We start from the raw sequence: 19,823 nt of genomic DNA, 5'->3' as shown, positions 1-19,823 counted from the left end.
TACCTATCAAACGAAGCATTAATATTTTTTCATATATTTTGTTCTAAAATGTTTTTTTTTATAAAAAAATGAATATTATTACATCAATCATTTTTAATGTTTTCTCAATAATTATAATCAAATAATATTTACGATTGGTTATTTTCAAAGATTACAAAGATTACTTTATATTTCATATTTCACACAAAAACTTTATTTTATTTATAAAATAAATAAATAAAACCCCTCTAAAGAAGCCATAGGTAAACAATTAAACACCCCTAAACCCTTGGGAATTTCAGGTTGCATTGTGTTTGGGGATTTCAGGCGAGGACGATGACCACGCGAATTGCGCCGGGAGTGGGTGCGAACCTTTTGGGGCAACACGCCGCCGAGCGCAACCAAGACGCCACCGTCTATGTTGGAAATTTGGAAACCAAAGTACTTTTTTGTTTTTCCTTACGTTCTGGGTCAGGATTTAGATTTTACGTGTCGAAAATGCACTGGGTTTTCAATCTATTCTATTTACTTTGCTGGAATGCATGTGTCAACTAGTTATGCTTATGATTTTTCGGTTGCTCCGACCCATTGATGGAATGCTTGTTTACGTTTTTGCATTTTCTAATCAATATTTTGTATAGTTGCAGTCTTGCAGAGGTACTGCTTGTCGGTTCAGTGGTTGACGGGGAAGAAGCAGTTATTTTTTTACCACATTTTTTCTGTTTGAATTTTTCTTAATAAATGACTGGCCCGTTGATATACATGATTTAGTCATCAAATGCTGAAATCGAAATTTAGGATTCTGAGTAACCTCTTGAGCAAAAAAGAACGATGAATCATTGGCACTTGACACATTTTTGGCTTTTGTAAAGCCACAGACTTGCTTTTTGTGATGCTTAATCTTGAAATAGCCGACAACTCATTCATGGTGAGGACGAATGTGGTTCATTTTGATGGGTTCGCCTGACTAACTTCTTCAGTCAATATAAGGCCTTTTAGTGTATCTTGTCCCTGTGTTATTATATTGTTAGCTTTTAGTTTTGTAGTTCCTGCTTCTCTCTCCTGAAGTTGTCTTGGTTTCGCCATTCGTATTAATGCCTTGCTGCCTGCTGGGGTTTTTCTTCCTTTTGTCTATAATGTCACGTTGATCTCAAGTGCTCCCTATCTGTGTGACTGACAGGCTAGTGAGGAGTTATTGTGGGAGTTGTTTGTGCAAGCCGGCCCTGTAGGTATGTATGTGGCTTTTACCACGTGACTTCATTTTTCTCTATGGCCCTATTTAAGAGATGGTTGGAAACCTGAATACTTGAATGCTTTACAGACTCTCTTGGTGGTTACAGAAATTAGTCTCCTGTACTATCTTTTTTGTTTTTTGGGCATATTTTGGGGTCTTACACTTTCTTTTATGATCTAGTCAATGTCTATGTTCCCAAGGACAGAGTTACAAATGCTCATCAAGGCTATGGTTTTGTTGAGTTCAGAAGTGAAGAAGATGCTGACTATGTAAGTGTGCTTTTGCTGTTACAATCGTGAAAGAGAGCTTTTTTCAAGTTACTTCTTGTAAATTCAGTGATTTTAATTGTTGATCCTTTCCAGGCCATTAAGGTATTGAATATGATTAAGCTGTATGGGAAGGCAATTCGAGTAAACAAGGTATGTGCTGCGTGTCATAATTTCATTTAGAGCGAGTTTGTGGTAGTTCGCCATCTTTTGAATATTTTTACTTCTATTTACTTGCGTGAGCCCTTACGGTTTTTATGATAATCTACCCTAAAAACCATGTTGAGGGTCTTTTTACTTTGTTCTGTTGACTCCAGGCATCACAAGATAAGAAAAGCGTGGACGTGGGAGCTAACCTTTTTATAGGGAACCTTGATCCTGTAAGTACTTGGCCCTTTTATTTCTCTCGATTGCTACTTTTCACCCTTTATTATATGTTTTCATTCTACATGTTATCTTACTTGACACAGACAATTTAATACTCAAATTATTCTACTTCTGAGCAACGTTTTTATTTCACAAAGCTCGCAACGGAACTCTTTGTATTGTTTCCAGGATGTTGATGAGAAGCTTCTGTATGATACTTTCAGTGCTTTTGGTGTCATCGTTTCGAATCCAAAGGTCAAGCTTCTCTCTTGCATTTTACTCGTTTCTGTTTCTATTTTTTATTCTTGACAGAAGACTGGCAGAGAGGGCTCAAATTCATATGACATATCTGTTGTTTATGAAATGTTCATTTTCTGCAGAAATCTGCCATTTGCTTCTATTTATCAATTACCATATCTTGGATTTTTTTATTGCCTCGCCCCCTTCTCTCTGTCATGTTCTCATTTTTTTTTACTTTTTGTTCTTTTCTGCCTTTTTTGGTGAGGATGGGGTTGAGTCTTAATTGAATAAGAGGCTTTATTGTATTTTCATACAAATACTGATTTATGTCTATTATTGAACTAATTGCTGTAAACTTCTGGCATTGATCTTCGCCAAGTTGCTTGTGACGATTGGTATATCTTTTGTGATTTGTCACGTAAAATTCATGATGTTATTTTTTCATTTGTGAATTACTGGTTTTTTATCTTTATTTCGGTGCCTTCTACAGATAATGAGAGATCCAGAGACTGGAAATTCTCGTGGTTTTGGCTTTATTAGTTATGACTCTTTTGAGGCTTCTGATGCTGCTATCGAGGTAACCTTTTTGATCTGATGTTCTCATGTTCTTGGCTGGCTATGTCATCTTGAAATGGTACAGTGCTTGTTCAAACTATGCAACATGGATGATGTCTTGTGATGTTACACACAAATTAATCTACATTTTGATGTATTTCGCACTTGAATATTTGTTATGGAGGTCAGGTACAACCTTCTAGTTGTACTTCTGCTGCTAAATATAAATAGGTTGATAGGTTGTGGATAGTGCACACACACAGACAGAATGATGATGTTGTTTTGGAAGATTGTGCCTTCTGAATTGTAAAGTACATACTGCTTGCATATTATTGTCACATGGTTTCATTGCTCAAGAGGCTAATAGTTTTTTTTTTTGGGTAGACAATGAATGGCCAGTATCTCTGCAATCGTCAGATAACTGTGTCTTATGCATACAAAAAAGACACGAAGGGGGAGCGTCATGGTACACCTGCTGGTATGAGTATCTTATGGCTCTCCTTCCCTTCCTCTCACTCATCAAGTGCTTACGTTTGTGCCGCTACACCATGTCTAGTTGGGCTAGAGCCTATTGATATTGCTGCTTCCAAATATTTCTCATGCTCATGCTCATGCTCATGCTCATGCTCATGCTCATGCTCGATACTGAAATCAAATATGTCTTTCCCACTTTGTTGTTTACCAACTTGGCATCTTGTATTAAAATGAATTAATTATGGTGCATTGAACAAAAACACTTGGCATGCCCTCTGTGAGATACGAATACCAGCATATATGGTTTAATCAATTAGTTCAGTGGTGCAGCATTTCATTTCCTAGAACTTTGTTTTTTTGAATCGAACTTAAGTTTTAAAATCAATCGCGAAAGGCATGCTTTTAATGAAACCAACAAGACAACGATTCATGAGAGAGTGACGAGACCAACGCCACTCGAAGATAGCAGTTTGCACCTTAAATTTAAGAAGACCAATAATACTAAAATGGCTGACGTGATTTTTAGGGGAAGTACATGGATCTGTAGAACCAATCCTATCCAGTCTGAATAGTCCTTGATTATGTACATTAAGAATGTCCTGGGTAGTAATGGGTTCCATCTCCCACGAAAGTTGCATTTGCTAAAACATTTGTAACAGTATTCCCTTCTCAGCAAGTACGAAATAGGTTTTAGCCTTTGTAAATAACTAATTATTAATACTCTATGAATTGTTGTAACTACTTAGGTTACCTTGTGTAGTTACATCGAGTGTGGGTTCTTTTTCCCGGCGAGATTAAGTTCAAAGCACACACAAGAAGCTAGTCATAGGGCGTATCTTTAGCTGTTATTTGTCAGCAATCATTCAACATGTCAAACATCTATAAAACAAAATGATCGATGTTGATTCAGGATAGGACTTCATGCTTTGAGAAGTTGACAAGACATGCTTGTACCTCCAGTGTTTATACTTGTCTGATGTATTTTTAAAATGTTCTTTATTCTTGTATGAGCCATACTCAATTGATATATCTGCAGAGCGAGTGTTGGCTGCAAGTAATCCAACTACACAGAAAAATAGGCCTCATACCATGTTTGCTAGTGGACCCCCGACGCTCCCTCAGACGAACAATACTGCTGCTGTTCCTGCACCACCACGACCTTTTGCAAATGGAACTATTCCTCCACCTCCAGTCCCACAATTCCGTCCACCGCCTCCACAACCTGCACAAACCCCTCTCTATCAAACTATACCGATGCCTCCACCACCATCTTGGCAGGGTCAGCCACCAAATGCTGGTCCAATGGGCATTCCATCGCCACAGATGCAGCAGTTTGCCGGCATGCCACCACCACCTCCTCTAGCCAATCCAGCTTTTGGAAGGCCTCCACCGCCTCCTGCAGGAATGGTTGCTCCACCTCTTTGGCGGCCACCACCACCACCCCAGCAGCTTGTTCTGCCACATTCTATGCACCAGATGCCGATGCACCCGCCCCAACATCAGCAGTGAGATATGTATTAATTTCTAGATTGTGAAATTTTGTGATCTTGTTTTGACCATGTTGTGGCATGTACGATACGACTGAGAAATAATTAAGGGAGTGTTTGCAATCACTAAAAAAAAGTGATTTTTAGCTTTTTGCTTAAAAAAATCATTTTTGTGTGTTTTTTAAACCTAGATTATGTGTTAGCTTATGCTTAATTAAATTGAAATCCAAAAGCTAGTCATGTGTTGATTTTAATAAGGTCATTGTTAAAATCACTTTAATCACTTATTTATCAAACACTACTCAATTTTGATTTTTAAATTTTTACATTTGTTTTCAAACACTATCAACTTTTGATTTTTCTTAATTTTTTTATAATCTATAAATTAATCACTTCTACAAAGTACAATCTATTGCAAATACTCACTAAAAGTAGAAATTATTTAATGGTAGAACCATATTTTGTATCAGTATGTGATCTGGCGAATAATGCTGAATAAATTTATCTTGCTGCATATTTTTTAAAAAAGGATAATTTATAAAGTAATGTTTGTAAAAAGGATTTTCCGTATTGTACCATCACATATAAATGTCATTCGAAAATATGAATGACATGAGTGTGGGCATTTATTTATTTTTTTTTAAAGGAAGGAATTGCATTTATTTATTTTTTTTTTAAAAGGAAGGAATAAAAAATCAATAGCTTATCCAATGGATTGATTTTGAAAATTATAGTTATATGTTTAATATTAGTTTTATTTTCAATTGATTTTGAAAATTATTGTTATATGTTTAATATTAGTTTTATTTTTTTTAAAAAAAAATTCTAGTTAAATCGATTGAATTTTATTAATTAGTACTATTTTGCGCAAAATTATCGAGTCAATTCTACGAGACTGATCTTTTATTCGGTTCGAACTATGAAAAAATTATTTTTAACCCGTGTTCTGAAAAATGATATTAAACGCGGATTATGAAAACGTGATGAATCGGGTAAAAATGGATAAAAAATGGCCAATTCTAAGTTGACCATACTAAACATCATTAAACGTATTTAATCGAGATAAAGACGTGATTTTTTTAAAAAATTAATTTATTTTTTAAAAAATTACATCAATATAAACTCTTAAAATAAAAACCATTTTCTTCAGATAGCAGTGCAGGTAGTCACAAACCCTTCTGATGATCTAGGATATGTTGGAAATACAGGAGGTTGTGAATCTCTTTAAGGATTCTGCTATAGTCAGCCTTAAGCATATGCGACGGTCGACTAATTTAGTCGCTCACTCTTTAGCACAATTTGTTATTTCAACCCCCACACCTTTTTGTTGGGTGAACGAGGAATTTTCTTCTTGGTTAGTTAATTTTGTATCCATAAACAATTATCATTAATAAATATGATACAAGATTTTCTTTTCAAAAAAAAAAACCATTTTCTTCAAAATCTAAGGTGTACATGAGGTCATATCCCTCTCGAAACCTTTCTCTATAAAATTCTTGTGTTCTAGACAATATTTAAAAAATTTTATGTGATCTAACTGTAGACACTAATAAAAAATATAAACTTGAGATTTGTGCTTTTAAATTTTTTTTAAGTAGTGCATTACTATTTAATTTATCATATATGTGTGTTATTTACCTATATATTATAATTAGTCAGAGATAATTAAAATTTTAATAAAAATTTAAAACTTTTTTTTTACGTTTAAATTCGTCTTAAACACGTTTATCTATGATTCTATATTATAAAGAGGGAGCACCTCTTAGTAATTATCTTGGTATGACCACCTACAAAGAGAGAGCACACATCTTGTGTAACGCCCCGTTTTTATCTTAATTGATGTTATTTGAGATATTAAGTGATTTCAGAATTCGAGAGCCGATTTTTATTAATCAGGGACCTTTTTGCAATTTTCGAAAATTTCAGGAACTAAAACGCAAAGATAGATTTTGTTATAACTTAGAGACTTGACTAAGTCTTCTTCATTTCCTCCCTTCATTCTCCAAGTCGCCTATCTCCATTGAAGGCGAGAGAAAAGCTTCCAAGCTTTGTGATTTCGATTTTAACTCGATCCGTCCGTTGGAATTTAATCTGAAGTAGATATCTACGATCACAACATCGAGTGCTCCATTTGGAAATAAGTTTCTCTTATTTCTACGAGGTTTGAATTTTTAGATGTCTTTAGAATTGATTGATATTCGGAGAGGATGTTCTTGAGGTTGCTGTGATAGTATATCTAAGACGGTTCGGAGATATATCGACGATCGGATTTGATATGATTTTTCTTATGATTTTCGAAACTTAGATTTTTGAGATGTGTTGGGTTTGACTTGGAAATGATGTTAGATTATTGGTTTGAGTATTTAGAATTGATATTCTGCTGTCTGCAATTTCGGTTTGATCAGTTTATAGCCGTTATGCCGTCAGTTTGAGTTTCGGGATATCGTTTCTATTGATTTGATTATACCGAGTTTGATGAGGTTTTGCTATCGATATTGATCTTGTGACTTCTTCTGTTAGATTGATTCGAAGTCCTTGGAGTTGCGAGATTGCAGCTTCGATCAGTTTGGAAGATTGAGCCGGTATAGTATCGACTTCTTACTTATCGATCGTAGAACTTGAATAGATATTGAATTGAGATTTGTTGTTTTACAGATTGAAGATTGTGAACGACAATAAGGTATATGACGACTTTGGAATGAAATATGACGATTAACTTGAATCCGGACTGATTCGAGTGTCCTAGAAGAAATTAAATATTGCATGTTTATATGCTTATTTGAACCTATGATTGAATTGATAATTGAATGCATGAGATTTCATATGCATTCATTTTGAGCCGATTGATTATTTATTTTGAATTAGACGATCTGAAGATTATAGTTGAGTGACCTTGGTAGGTGATTTATTACGAGTGTCGATTAACTCACTGTAATGTCCTAGAGTCTAGAGGATTAAAATATACCTCATCCATCTCGAAAGGGGTGTTCGGTGTGATTGTTGGGTATTTTAACCTCTGGATCCCAAACCGAAGAAAGAAATAAGAATTTCTTTTGATTATCTGAGTCTGATAATCCAAAAGTTTTAAAGTCATGCATATCATTTTAATTCCGCAATTGAATGAATTACTTGAGGTATATGTGAAATTTGATTATATATTATGTGATATTGTATGCTACTCTCTTTTACTGGAAATATTATTCTCACCGGATTATCCGGCTGTTGTCTTTGTTTGTATGTGTACTTGGCAACAGGTGGGGCAGGACCGAGTCAGAGACAGCATGACTAGATGGTTGAGAGGATAGAGTGAGGCTTGGATGTTAGGAGTCGTTTATGTATTTGAACTCCTTTTTGTATTGAATAAGTTCGAACTAGATGAATTTTTATGCATGTGATTTTGTGAGGATTGTATAACTCTAAACCTAATCATTTGTATCTTGTTGATTGGGATTTTATGTTATTATTGTTTGGTTTGAGTTGAGTTGGAATTGGAGAAGAAAAACCAGAATTTTCTGGTACAGAGCATCTCGCTCGATCGGCTAAATCTTACCGATCGAGCGAGCACCCCTATACCGAGTCAGAGAACTGGACATTTATTGTTCGCTCGATCGGTAAGATTTCACCGATCGAGCGGGCGTCCTGATTTCTGGGTAGTGGTTTTAGAATTATTTGGCCGCTCGATCGGTAAAATCTTACCGATCGAGCGGGCACTATTCATTTAAAAAAAAATATTTTGATGTCTTAATTTTTATTATTTAATTGTGTGATCAATTGCTTTACTCTAAGATTATGATTAAAATCGAAGCCTCACATCTTGATTGTTTGATTCAAAAATAATCTCAAAAAAAATTGCTGCTAAAAATTATTATTTTTTAAAGTTAATTATCAAACGAAAAATCGAATAAAACTTAATAGAAAAGCTAATCGGACAATCTGGCCCAAGTACAAGCCCAATAAAACATGCGACAAGACATCGCTACGATTTATGATCCAACGGTTCAGATCATCGCGTCAGCTAAAAGCTTCAAAAATCTGCTTCGCATTAGGGCTCCCGAATCCGTGTATCCGTGCACATACAAACTCACCATTCGCAGATTTTACGAACACATCCTCTCTCTCAAGCATCGCCTTTTGCTGAAAACCGCAGAAAAAACACATGGTAAATGTTCATACTGTGTAGTAGATTTATGTTTGTGTTGAGTTGATTTGTCTGATCTTCTTTTGTTGTGATGTTCAGGCTTTGCCGAACCAACAGACCGTGGATTACCAGTTCGTAATTGCCGGCGATGGTGGCACTGGTATTTTTAGACTTAATTCAAATATTGATTCATGTTTTCCTGTGTTTTTTTAGCCGACTAATTATTGCTATGTTTCTTCCAAGATTAATGATGGTTTCCGCAACTTATGTTATATGTTCGAAGGCGTATCATTATTTAGTTCGGATCTAGGTTTCGTTTTTTCCACTTCCACTTCATGATTAGAATGCTTCAAGCCTACCACAGAATCATTGATTTGATAATTAGGGGGTGGGTAGGGTATACTCATTTTAACTTATTGTCTTGATTATTTAAGACAAATTTTATCTTTGAACTTTTTTATAATAAAAACAGGACAAACCAAGCGACAATTATGCAACGTAATACACCATCATGCCATCAAAATAAAATTTGTCAGAGAGGAAGAGGAGATAATATTATCAGTCCACTTGCAAGCAATTGCAGGGACACAATCAAACACTAGATTCAGCAATTACCTACCTTTGGATACATCTCTTTGCTATTCTTGCAATGGTTTGGAGTTTGTACACTTTGTGCTGAGTCTGCTGACCAAACCTAAAGCCATCAGGAAAATGATTACCTTTTATACACGAGAACAAAGATCAATAAGTTATAATTGAGACAAAAGTAATAATAAAAGATTTTTGGGTAGACATAATAATCTTCAGGTGATCTATTCAGTTTCTTTAGTTTCAAATTCTCTTGTCATTTATAAAGCAGCATTTAGTAAACCGAATATGAGTTCTCATCTCAAAATGGTAGATGTCATATGTAGATGATAAAAACAGAAAGACCATTAAAAGCAATCCTCATGACATTATACGCATAAGTCACGACGTTATGTCGTCTGGTGCTACCAAAAAATATATAATCTGGATGAAAAATCTCCATCTTTGTCAAGTCATTACTATGTCTCAAAACCATAAAATAAAAAAGGTTTTCAAATTCACCACGAACTAGCCAAAATTCTTAATCAAAAAACGACCTTCATGATCTATCATGTAGAGAATAAAGTAATAATCATCATTAAAAAAAACTTAACTTTTCAACTTCTGATAAGTTAAACAATATTAACAATAAGAAATGCGTAGAGAATTAAATTAAACAATAATTATACATGATGAATCAAGCTGCAACGCCTTGATATCCTCCTCCATATCTATATCAGTCAACACACAAAACAAGACATCAACAACATAATGGGGCAAGTGAAAAAAACCACATATCACAATTATGACACATACAACTTCTACCAAAAAGGAATCACTCCATTCCCTTGAAATTAATGACAAGGGACATGGGCAAGAGACGCCAAAGATAAAAAAACGGTTGATCTATAATTAATGCCTCGAAGTCACCATAGGTAGGTAGCAATTAGCATGTTAAATACCCCATTCATTGTATTTCTCAACACATGCGCAAATTACAATAAGTATCCCAGGTAACCTTAGAATTTTAAATTCAAAATATAAAATTTTTTCTAAACATGACGAAAAATAAAATTACAATATAAAACTAAGGGTAGCCAATTGCTTCATTTGGCTTCCAATGGAATTGAACTGGTTGGTTCGTTTTAACAATCCAATCCCATTGATTCTCCTCAGGAACCGGAATATAAAGAATAGGGGTAATCTAGTGAAGTTCAAACATTTGTGGTGCGGTTTAAGTTGGCTAATGTGGTTTGTAGGTTATTACGTCAACCCAAGGGTGTACTCATTGCGCACCGAAAGGCACCGGCTACGAGTTTCATCGTCATAAAAGAAAAGTTCAAACATTTGTAATTTTGTATTCACACATGCTTAAACGTTCGTTTTTATTATTTAATTTAAGTTATGTAAAAAAGGAAAAAAAAAAACCTCTCATGTATGTTCAAACTGTTTAAATTATTTTTCTTAAAACGATCATACTTTTACTAAAAATATTTTCCACGCCTGTTATAGTCTATGTATGTTATAATGTTTTTTGAAATTCTGATATTTATTTATTTACTACTTTCCCCAGGTATTGGAATTAAAAAAATTCCTTGCTTTAGTATACTTCGATTTAGTATATTAATTAAATTTAAAATGTTGTAATCCAAATTTAATCCTTTAAACCGAGTTTGTGAACAAAGCTTCGTGCAAATAAACCCGGTTCACGAGAGTATAGAAACCCTATTGGAAATTTTCACACATCTGATATCATATTTCTCGCCGCATCTTGCAGCCCAAAATTGCTGCCACTGCTAAGATCACCACAACATCTGAAACCCTAGTGCGCCGCCAAAGTTCATTTGATGAGTTCGTTTTTGTTTTTTCGATTCCTTTTCATTCATTTATTTTTATCACTGTTCCTTGTCGTTTATCTGATTTGAAAGGAGTGGTGTGATTGCTTTTTGTTGAAGTTACCTGTGTCGATAATTGTGATATGTTGTTTTTTTCAATTGCTCAATTATTTTGTAGATGTCTTTTATTTTTATTTTTTGCTGCTAACTGATGTAGATATCGAGGAGGATATCAAGGCGTTGCAACTTGATTCATCAGGTATAATTGTTGTTTAGTTTAATTCTCTATGTAATTCTTATTAATTCTATTGTTTAACTTGATAGAAGTTAAAAAGCTAAGCTTTTTTTAATATTTCTACTATTCTCTGCGTGTGAGAGCATGAAGGTTGGTTTTTATTTAAGAATTTTGGCTTGTTTGCCATGAATTTGAAAACCTCTACCTTATTTCATGATTTTGAGACATGCTAATGTCATAATAAAACAAAAATTATGAGAACATATTCAAGAATCTGTATATTTTCTTTTATGAGTAGAGGAATAATAACCATCTTTCAAAACAAAATCCTTCGATCCATAAGAATCTAAGTGGAGTTTTCTTCTTGTTACTGTAATTTTTGTGAGGTCGTAATTTATTGCTTGCAGAAGATACTATTGTTGGTGACAAAGAAGATGGGAAGCTTGATGTAGAATTAAATTCGGAGGTGGATAAAGGTAGGTCAAGTCACATGCTGTTGCATAGTAGATCAGAGGGAATTTTTCATCCAATTTTATGTTTTTTGGGTAGCACAAGCCACCAGACAACATAACCTTGTGATTTATGCTTGAAGATTGAGAATTATGTACCCAAAATTTTTTTATTATTACTTTTGTCTTCAATGCATATATACATCTTTTTAGCATCAGAAGAATAAATTTATAATTTATCGATCTTTGTTCTCATGTGTAAAAGGTGTTCATTTTGCTGATGGCTTTAGGTTTGGCCAGCACTACGTGTACAAACTCCAAACCATTGCAAGAAGAGGAAAGAGATGTATCTGAAGGTTGGTAGTTGCTGAATCTAATGTTTGATCAGCACTGTATCCCTGAACTGGCTTGCAAGTGAACTTATAATATTATCTCATCTTCCTGTAGCATTTAAATGCTTGCCATCTCTGCCAAATTTTGTTTTGATAGTGTAATGGTGTATTATGTTGCATGATGTTGCCTGGTTTGTTCTGTTTTTATTATAAAAAAGTTTAAATATAAAAAAAGTATAATAACAGCAAGAGAAAATGTCTTAAATAGTCACCTTTTGATCGATTTTGTATATCCCATGTGTATCTATAACACCCATTTTATGTTTGTTCTCACCTTTATATTTGTTCATCTAATTTACTTACAATTTAGAGTATAATTTTTTTGACGAGGATAAATTGTTTGCTCAATACTGGATTTGCGCACATAATGAACATCAATGTTAACCTATAATTTAATAATTGATATACTAATAACCTTTCAAGACGTCCTAATTCCATCAAGACGTCCTATAAGCAAGAATAAGGCCTTATTAAAGGTCACATCTCTCTGTAATTAAATGTCATAAACGTGATGATAGATAAATTTTACCTTAAATTATTTATTTTTCCTCTTTATGGCGTATCATAGATAACAAAATAAAACTGTAATATTATATTATTATGTTAAAATACCGCCAATGCTGCTTTATGCTAGATTATCGCCCCTTTGCATCCTCAATCTGTTGTTTTTTGTTTGCTTCGAAGTCCCCATTCGATTAAATTGAAAGGTCTCTTTGAATTTATTTTATTGTTAAGAAGTTCTGTTTTCGGGTGGATGCTACATTGAATCGTGATTTTTCTTTTTTTAAAGTTCAAAATTAAGTTTATTTTAATGATTTTATTTTATGTTTTGACTTTTGATTGGTATGTTCAGTCAAAGAAAAGGAAATCTCTGCTCCAAAGGAAGTTGTGGATGTGGTGGAGAATAAAAAGAGACATTTGAATGTTGTATTCATTGGCCATGTTGGTAAGTGAATTTTTCTTCAATTGAGAGATCCATATAAATTGTTGCATTCATCATACACTGGGGTTCAAAGAGCATTGGAATGAAACACAAATACATAATCTGAATTTTTCTTCAATTGAGAGATCCATATAAATTGTTGCTGCTCTTTATCATATCAATAATCAAAGTTTCTTATGATGAGCAACATTATTCATCGTTTCTGCAGATGCTGGCAAGTCGACAACTGGAGGGCAAATATTGTTTCTCAGTGGTCAAGTTGATGACCGAACTATCCAAAAGTATGAGAAAGAGGCAAAAGATAAAAGTAGAGAGAGTTGGTGAGTGCTACTTGCATCTTACGATAACTTGCATGTGTTAGTTACTTCCAATTTGGTTCAAAATACTCGTGAATATTTACTGAAAAATTGATGCTTATAACTCCTCGTGTTGCATAACAGAAGCCTCATTTTTTAACTGCAGCTTCATCTGCTGCAATGTTGTTATTATGGTCCCAGGTTTGGATCATGTTATGGGATGATCAATGTATTTTGGATTGGGTTTCGAGGCTCGTTTTGAGAGAACCTCGCGATCTCGCATTCACTATATGATTTAGAATTCTGGATGATTTTATTCCATTAACAATAGTCATTTAAATACAAGGAAGACAAATAATGTTCCTAGCAAGAAATCTGACGTAATCCCCTTATTAATGGCTAGAATGCATGCAATATTAAATAAGGAAACTAAATAAAACCCTTCTAATCAATTCCTTATTTTTGGATCTTCCACCATATCATCCAGATCCTTGATATCAGTAGTTTGTCCTTAATTCTTGCCCATTACAGTTGTTCATTTCACATATGATTAGCTTATGAAGCCTCTATACAATTCAAATTTCTTGCCAAAAATGTCATAAAATTTGTGCTAAATTTCTGTAACGAAAGTAGGTGGAAGCCCAAATGAATTTTGGCTTGTTTCCGTCTCGTGTCTTGTTTCTGCAATCTCCCGAGTCCTTATATTCATCAATCTCTTGCTAATTCCCAAACATATTGGAAGCTTTTTCCGAAACGGGCCGGTGGGAAGGGCCCGCCCGCCATTCAGGTGAGTTGGAAAAGTGCCATCCCAACCCGCCTCTTTTGCATCCCGCCTTACCAGTTTTTAGTTATATTTGGCGGGTTTGAAAATTGTCAACCCCACCCCACTATTTGGCCGGGCTTGCCAACCCTGCGGGCCCAACCTACTTTGACAATCTACTGGTGGGATAATTTTTGCAGTCATTCAACTGCCTGATTGATATCATTGCTTGATCTAGCTTCGGTTTTATTGATTTTGTTTACTTGATAAAAAAACCAGGTACATGGCTTATATCATGGACACAAATGAAGAGGAGAGGGTTAAGGTACGTATCTGTAGCTTTGGCTACTGAGTAATGTCTGGCGTTCGTTGTCCTCCAAATGTGTTTGAATGTGTGAAGAGATGAGTGACTTGTTGTCCTATTTTTCTTTTGAAGGGAAAAACAGTCGAGGTTGGTCGAGCTTCATTTGAAACGGAAACTACTAGATTTACAATATTGGATGCCCCGGTAATTTGTATTTTCCTTTTATTCACTTCTTTGTGATTTTTCTCGTAGAAGTTCAGTTGTAATTCATTTTGAATGCATTTTTTATTGTAAAAAGATTTAACTGATTACATCTCTGTTCTAAATTGATCTGTATTTCTGATATGAAAAGTTTTATATCGTTCTTGAGGGAGATTGAAAATGCATTGAATCTTAAGACGAGTCTTTTAAAGTTTCATTATATATGACATCAAATGAGCATGCTTCATCAGACAGTTCTATTACCATTTTACACACCGGTTGATTTTTCTGCACTTCGTGGTGTAACACATTTCTTTTAAACTTTGGTAATTCAGGGTCACAAGAGCTATGTACCTAACATGATTAGTGGAGCGTCTCAAGCTGATGTAGGTGTATTGGTAAGTACACCTATAAATGTTAAATTTTATATTTTATGTGGATAGATTGACTTCTTCTCTTTCATTTATTTATTCATCTTATGGTTACAGGTAATTTCTGCCAGGAAGGGAGAATTTGAAACTGGTTATGAGAGAGGTGGACAGACACGCGAGCATGTTCAATTAGCAAAAACTTTGGGGGTTTCGAAGCTTCTTGTCGTTGTAAACAAAATGGACGATCCTACTGTGAACTGGTCAAAAGAGAGGTGCCTTTGTCTGAGAGTTGAGCGAGCATCTGAAAATTCTGTATTTTATATTTGCCTTGTGTTGATGCTGTTGTGTAATTGCAGATATGATGAGATCGAGTCAAAAATGTTGCCATTTCTGAAGTCTTCAGGTTACAATGTGAAGAAAGGTAAATTCCCTGTTGGAGCATACATTTTTCATACCAATGATGCATTTTTTCCTTCACATGGAGCATCGGAGTGAGAGACAGTTTTTATTTGTTTATTTTACTGGATTGTGCTTGTTATCGAGTGTGAGCCATGTCATTATGTTGTTAATTGGACTTGAATTCAATAGCTTAATTTGGTTCCTTGCCTGAACCATGAAGCTGAAGTGGCGAGAAAAAGGTGTAGTTCTGGATTCAAATTTTATAGAAATGAGGCCACGTGCTCTCAGTATAACAGAATTCAACTTCACACCTCATGGCATGACTTGTGTGCCGGATATGCCAAGGCATACGATAAATTAATAGAAAAAGAAAAAAATTGGACGAGTGAGACAGGACAATGAGGAGTGTTGGACACAATTTTGAGATGTTGGTACTAATTTGTGATATTTCTCAAAAGTTTAGAGCAAATAGTCAAAAGCATATTCATTTTTTAGTGAAGCTCTTTTTGTATGTTTGAAAATTATTTCAACTTTAATACTTGAATAAATTATTGTCTTTCAATTTATTAGTGAATTTATTATTTATCGAACTATATTTTTTATTTTAATATAATATAATTTATTTGTTGCAATAAAGTTTTATTTTATTTCTTGTATGTTGGCACACTTGTCTCTTTTAATTCCGATAGTTTTTCTTGATATAATCGGTTTTTATTTTCATTTTCAGTAAGTTTACAAACCTTTGTATGTAATCTACATATATATGTATGTATATGTATACGCATAATTATGTGTCCACCATTTTTCTGTCATGTACATGACTTTTTTAAAAATCCATGTAGCCATCTTGTGTTGTGTCCATGTGAAGCCTTATTTCAGGAAAGAATTTTAAAATGTTGTTCAATGTGACTACAGATGCTCTACTACATAATGAATTTTTCATGACTACAGAATATTATGTTCATAAATTATTTTATATATTTTTGTCTCTGGTTTCAGATGTACAATTTCTTCCCATATCTGGTCTTATGGGTACAAACATGAAGACAAGAGTGGACAGAAATGTCTGCACATGGTGGAAGGGTTCATGCCTTTTTGAAGCTCTTGATGGTGTTGAAGTCCCTACACGTGATCCAAAAGGTCCATTCAGGTAGAATATATAATTTCTAATATGCTTTTGTCTTCTTAAATTGCCACTTTTGTTCTTGATTTACTTGGGAACGTATATGCTTACTTTTTGGCCTAATTTTATGCGCTTGACTGATTGTTGTGTTAGAATGCCCATTATTGACAAATTCAAAGACATGGGAACTGTTGTTATGGGCAAAGTAGAATCTGGGAGTATTCGTGAAGGCGATAGCTTGTTGATCATGCCAAATAAGGTTCTATTTCCCCTTATTTCTGTCCTTGCACGAAATTTTATTTTATGAATGCATGAATAACTGTTGGGTTAAATCTTATGCTCTGACAATTTTCAGGTCCAGGTGAAAGTTCTAGCCATCTTCTGTGATGAAGATAAAGTTGGTCGTGCCGGACCTGGTGAAAATTTGAGAGTCAGGGTTTCTGGGATTGAGGAAGAGGATATCGTTTCTGGTTTTGTCTTATGCAGCACTGGTAGGTAAAATAGGTAGATTCTCCTGAATTTCATCTAATATTGCGGAAGTATCTTTTTTTTTTCCGGAAGTATCTTTTTGTGTATTATATGTGTTGTGATTTTGTACTGTGCTAATTGCGGGGATCGGTGGCATTGTAGCTCTATTGGGATGGAGATTGCAACTTTTCCCATTTGAATTGAATTTACTGAATTGAAGTTCTCATGGATCATCCAGTGTCTGTACACTTTGTGTTGTGCTTTAATCTCTTCTTTCCCTTTTTTTGGTTTGAAATTTATAAAAATGACAAATGCATATCAAGAGCTTTCTGCAGAAAATTTAGTTCAAAGTTTCTAAATATCGATGAGGTGGCTCTTTTAGAAATTTTCATGGTCATTGTTTAATAGTTAAAGGAGAGAGACTCTCAGAACATGGACAGTGTTCCTCTCTGAGTTCAATGATAGTGATTTCTCTGAGTTCAATGATAGTGATTCTATTAATGTTGGTAATTATTAGTCTCACATTTTCATTCAAATTCCTGAATGAATTCGATGGGTGGAAGTCTTGGTTCTGTGTAATGCATTTGTTTGTTCAATTCTCAAGTGCTTTATTTATTTTTGACCAAAATTATTCGATTGTGTTTACAGCAAACCAAATAGCTGCTGTTTCTGAATTTGTTGCACAGTTGCAGATTCTGGAGTTGCTCGACAATGTATGGTTCTCTTCGATCTATTTATCCATGTTATTTTTCTCTTGATCTTTTAATGCGCATACTTGTCTGCGTATTCATGTGCATATTTGTTGTTCATTTGCTAAATTGTTTTATCCATTTATTTATTCTGATATAAAAATCGTTGTATCTAAAGAGGTATGCTTCTTGTGTTAGGCAATTTTTACTGCTGGATACAAGGCTGTTTTGCACATCCATGCAGTTGTGGAGGAGTGTGAGATTGTTGATTTGATGCAACAGATTGATCCCAAAACTAAAAAACCTATGAAAAGAAAACCTCTCTTCGTGAAGAATGCTGCAGTTGTTGTATGCCGCATCCAGGTTAACTTAGCTTCGCATCTTTTCTTGTTATAATAAATACTTGTATGTGGTGTTAGTTTTACTTGAAAAATGTATTAGTTTCTTTCTAAAATTTGTTTAATCTTAGTTGAACTGATCTATCAATTTATGGTATGTGCTTTCTGTTATGTTTAATATTTCCTAATCTTAGCATTATAGTTCTCTGCTGATTTTTGTTTTTAGGGGATTGACATAATTGATGTTGCTACATTTTTTGCCTCAGGTGAATAACTTGATATGCATTGAGAAATTCTCCGATTTTCCTCAACTTGGACGGTTCACTCTTCGCACTGAAGGTTTGAAAAACATTTGGCTGTGTGTAAATTATTATTCTCTGATGCTGCTTACTCAACCTTGTTAAGTTCATTTGAATTCCTTTTCTGCCAGGGAAAACTGTTGCTGTGGGTAAAGTAACTGCTCTTCTTACATCTGATAGTGCATAAAACAATTTTGTCACTAGGTGAGATGGTGCTCCATTTCAAGTAGCACCTCTTTTTTAGTTTGCTGTTGAAGCTTTGAGATTTCTGTGTTTGTTGTTACTGATTCCTGTCAAATGTTTTTCTTAGACATTGAGACTGTCATGGTTAAAAAATTACGTAGGCTATTGGTCATATTTAAGATATGATGGTTAATATTTGTAGATCTGATAAGCTTATCAGTGCGTTTTAATTTGCATCTAAGTTCTTGAAATACCTCCGAACGTGGGTGCTTCAAGTCTTGACCCTTGCACTTTTTGCTCTGTTATTAAGTAAGATATAAAGCATATACAGCATGTCAATGACAAGATAGCTTTCTCCTGCGTGATTGCAAGGTGTACTTGTTGATTTTTACCAGTTGTGATTTTAAAATCACTCAGAGATTATTTGAAGTGATGATCATGTAAGGCTTCTTCAACCCAAAAGGATCCAAGAAAATCATTGACTTATAGTTTCCAAGTAACCAAAGTCTTAAAAGGAATTTCAAATGAATTCACTATTTCTTCTTTTGTGGTTACCATTAATTTAATGGACATTCTGAAGATTATTGTGATCAAATATTACTTTTTTAAGCAGGGAGTGCCACAAAATTTGCAGGTAATCATGAGAATGTTCTGTACTCGAAGTGACGATGTTGGTTCTTCCTCATACATTTGACCTTCCGACAAATTTCGGAGGATGGCCATCCGAGTAGAAGAACGGGTTTTCCATCTGTGGCGTTTTACTATACCTGAAGAGTTTTTTTCCCATTGGATATCAATTTGTGGTGATAGTTCGAGTCCTCTTTTGGCAACTAGTGCCTAAAGACCGAGTGTAAAGCTGGTTATATTTCAGTAGATAAACGGTGACACCTTGATTGTTATTTTTTAGACAAGTTAAGTTATACAATGATTGTGATTATAACTTATGTTTAGAAGCTACTAATAAAATTGCGCTTCATTTTAGGATATTTTTTTTTCCATTTAAATGATGTAGTTTGGGCAAATGTGCATATATTCTTGGTATTCGTGTGAAGGTTAAGAGTGTTTCATATAGAATTCCGAACCGAAATTTAATAAAACCAAGCCGTACAGCATAACCAGAGAATAAATAGTTTGTCCATGTCGAAATCCTCAGAGATATGCTGCGACTTGAAGTGGTATTGAGGTAATTTAGTTAATTTTCTCACCACTAAGAGTAGCTTAAATTGACTAAA

At 34.4% G+C, this 19,823-nt stretch overlaps 2 protein-coding genes across 4 annotated transcripts; both read left to right on the top strand.

Moving 5' to 3' along the window:
• Positions 1-236: 236 nt before the first annotated feature.
• Positions 237-5,115, top strand: LOC140881117 (uncharacterized). Its single transcript, XM_073286165.1, has 10 exons — positions 237-420; positions 1,160-1,208; positions 1,394-1,482; positions 1,576-1,632; positions 1,797-1,859; positions 2,035-2,100; positions 2,576-2,662; positions 3,025-3,118; positions 4,151-4,716; positions 5,037-5,115. The coding sequence occupies exons 1-9, from the start codon at positions 316-318 to the stop codon at positions 4,621-4,623; spliced, it is 1,083 nt and encodes a 360-aa protein (XP_073142266.1). The 5' UTR covers positions 237-315; the 3' UTR covers positions 4,624-4,716; positions 5,037-5,115.
• Positions 5,116-8,612: 3,497 nt separating this feature from the next.
• Positions 8,613-19,572, top strand: LOC140881277 (uncharacterized). Of its 3 annotated transcripts, XM_073286462.1 has the most exons (21): positions 8,676-8,760; positions 8,839-8,899; positions 11,084-11,157; positions 11,359-11,400; positions 11,784-11,852; positions 12,116-12,181; positions 13,071-13,163; positions 13,369-13,480; positions 14,496-14,541; positions 14,653-14,724; positions 15,057-15,119; positions 15,210-15,364; positions 15,449-15,513; positions 16,491-16,641; positions 16,768-16,873; positions 16,970-17,105; positions 17,731-17,795; positions 17,970-18,134; positions 18,376-18,448; positions 18,540-18,612; positions 19,205-19,572. In XM_073286462.1, exons 3-20 carry the CDS (start codon positions 11,154-11,156, stop codon positions 18,593-18,595), a joined length of 1,539 nt encoding a protein of 512 aa, XP_073142563.1. In that variant the 5' UTR covers positions 8,676-8,760; positions 8,839-8,899; positions 11,084-11,153; the 3' UTR covers positions 18,596-18,612; positions 19,205-19,572. The 3 variants fall into 3 exon arrangements, with proteins under 3 accessions (XP_073142562.1, XP_073142561.1, XP_073142563.1); XM_073286461.1 differs by lacking the exon at positions 11,084-11,157 and having other exon boundaries at positions 8,613-8,760; positions 19,226-19,572; XM_073286460.1 differs by lacking the exon at positions 11,084-11,157 and having other exon boundaries at positions 8,613-8,760.
• The last annotated feature ends 251 nt before the right edge of the window (positions 19,573-19,823 follow it).

The sequence above is a fragment of the Henckelia pumila genome, chromosome 2 (genome assembly GCF_033568475.1).
Source record: "Henckelia pumila isolate YLH828 chromosome 2, ASM3356847v2, whole genome shotgun sequence".
Lineage (NCBI taxonomy): Eukaryota > Viridiplantae > Streptophyta > Magnoliopsida > Lamiales > Gesneriaceae > Henckelia > Henckelia pumila.
The sequence above is the reverse complement of the archived record's forward strand: the minus strand, read 5'-3'. Positions and strand labels throughout refer to the sequence as shown.